At 33.6% G+C, this 2,000-nt stretch overlaps 1 protein-coding gene across 1 annotated transcript; it reads right to left on the reverse strand.

Moving 5' to 3' along the window:
* Window positions 1–123: 123 nt before the first annotated feature.
* Window positions 124–1,231, reverse strand: LOC129572208 (ubiquitin carboxyl-terminal hydrolase CYLD-like; the record flags this gene model as incomplete). The annotated part of the gene is made up of 3 exons (XM_055452157.1): window positions 124–655; window positions 736–1,103; window positions 1,172–1,231. Coding segments are annotated over 3 exons (960 nt in total), but the record flags the coding sequence as incomplete, so codon positions are not given.
* Between the last annotated feature and the right edge of the window lie 769 nt (window positions 1,232–2,000).

Raw genomic sequence — 2,000 nt, forward strand, 5'->3', positions numbered from 1 at the left:
CACACCTATTGGGTGTAAACTGCATATAAAAAAACAAATTCCAAATTAATATATATTTCTGATTTATTCCAGTATATATTTATATTCATATCATCTACTTAACTACTTAAGAGAATATCCCACCTCTACCTTCGCTTTGATACAAGCATATGTAAGATTCACACAATATGCGTTTTGTCATGTCTGGTGTTAATTTCGAGCCTTTTTCAGATAGGAAGCCTATAAAATTTGGCACGGATACAATTTCCGGAATATTGTAATTGTCAGTCATGTCGGCCATTGAATCATAATAACACCATGGTGCATCGAATACACCAGATTTTACGAATGCAACAAAGTGTTTCCTTGCAGTGTCGAAGCACACCAATGCAAAAAGGTGCATTTTTGGGACATCATCTTTGTGTTGGGACATTTTTGGAACATCACCCATTAAATTAGTCAGGTCCAATGTGTGAGACGGTAGAACTCGTTGATATAATTTAAATTTTTGTCCAGAGCGCGGCAATTGAATTAGCAAACACGAAGGTACGTCCGCCAGTTTGGGGTTTGATTCTTTGAAACTTTCTTCAAGCAAATGCTGAACTGTTGGAAATTTCAGATCTTTATTTTTCTTCACGAATATTTGATGGAAAACTGCATTTTCACCTGAACAGAACTGTAAATCATCGAAAAGAAATTATAATTGTAAATAATTATTTACAATATAAACTAAAATAATTTTGAAATGGGAAATACCTTTAAAAATGGTTCGATTCGCATGATTTGCGCCAATAAGTTGACAAATTCTTCTGGATCTTTTTCATGTGACATTAACCCTTTTACTGAACTGGATCGTTGCAATAATCGCCTCAGTTTCATAACACGATCAGCTCGGACGAAAAGATTTACACGTAGAGGATTCACTATGTCTTCTCGCAATACGTTTTGTATTTCGTCATAATCAGGAATATCTTCCGATTCAGCTTGTCTGTTTAGTAATGCATCAAACATATGGGTAAATGCAAACATTGCAAACAGAACCACATCCAAATAACACGAATTACTATGACCTTGAATGCCTTTAAATTGCCCTGAGAGATTTTCGAGCTGAAGTTCATTCAATGCTGGGAATGTAAATATGAAATAAGAAACTGAGGTATTGTTTTGACGTAATGAAAAAAAAACTACATACCCATGGGTGAAACCAATCCTTTGATGATAGGGCTGTGAATTTTCCCAAATTGATCAAAAGCTAAAACAGTGAAGAAAAGAGAATTTGTCTTTACTTCAATTGAACTCAGAAGAGGTGTATTTTCAATTATATTTATATTTTTATATTTTATATTATATTTTATTAAACACCGCCAAGCTCTGGCTGAATATAATGTGGGTTCTGATTGAGGTTTGGCCGGAAAAGAGTGCAAGACTGTTACATATTTAAAATAATAAACAATTAGTAGCAATAGGTTTCGATAACTATCAGTTCTCGCCTCGTTAAAAACCTGGCTCTTTTCGTACATCATGCGGTATTCACAATAGTAGGAACATGAAAACGAAAACAGTCATACAAACAAGATGGAAATGCTTGATATTAGTCTATAGTAAACGGTCAAGGATAACCCTTGGTAAACGTTTCCAAAGGGACAAAGGCTATGTGAAGCGTTAACTGTTATGCGTTGAATTTAGACTTTGAGACTGCAAAAGTCGTCACTTAATTTATCCGATAGATAAATTGATGAGAAGTTTTACGTCGGTTAAGGCAGATCCATGTTGATTGCAGAGTGCATTGAGTTGACATGGACCATGATTTGAAACGTAACTAGATAATTTGATGCTAAATGGTAAATAATTCAAAATTGACTTGAAAGATAAGAATATTAACTCGTCAACTTCGTGGCTACAAAAAAGCACAAAATCAAAATAAAAATTTACAATAAATAATGTAAACATCACAGATAAGTATCATCTTTTCAATACACATAAAAGAATGTATGGAAAAATTCGTCAGTCTTTAAATATTG

This window comes from Sitodiplosis mosellana, unplaced genomic scaffold (genome assembly GCF_009176505.1).
Source record: "Sitodiplosis mosellana isolate CC-2019 unplaced genomic scaffold, AAFC_SMos_1.0 Smas_scaffold_4448, whole genome shotgun sequence".
Classification (NCBI taxonomy): domain Eukaryota; kingdom Metazoa; phylum Arthropoda; class Insecta; order Diptera; family Cecidomyiidae; genus Sitodiplosis; species Sitodiplosis mosellana.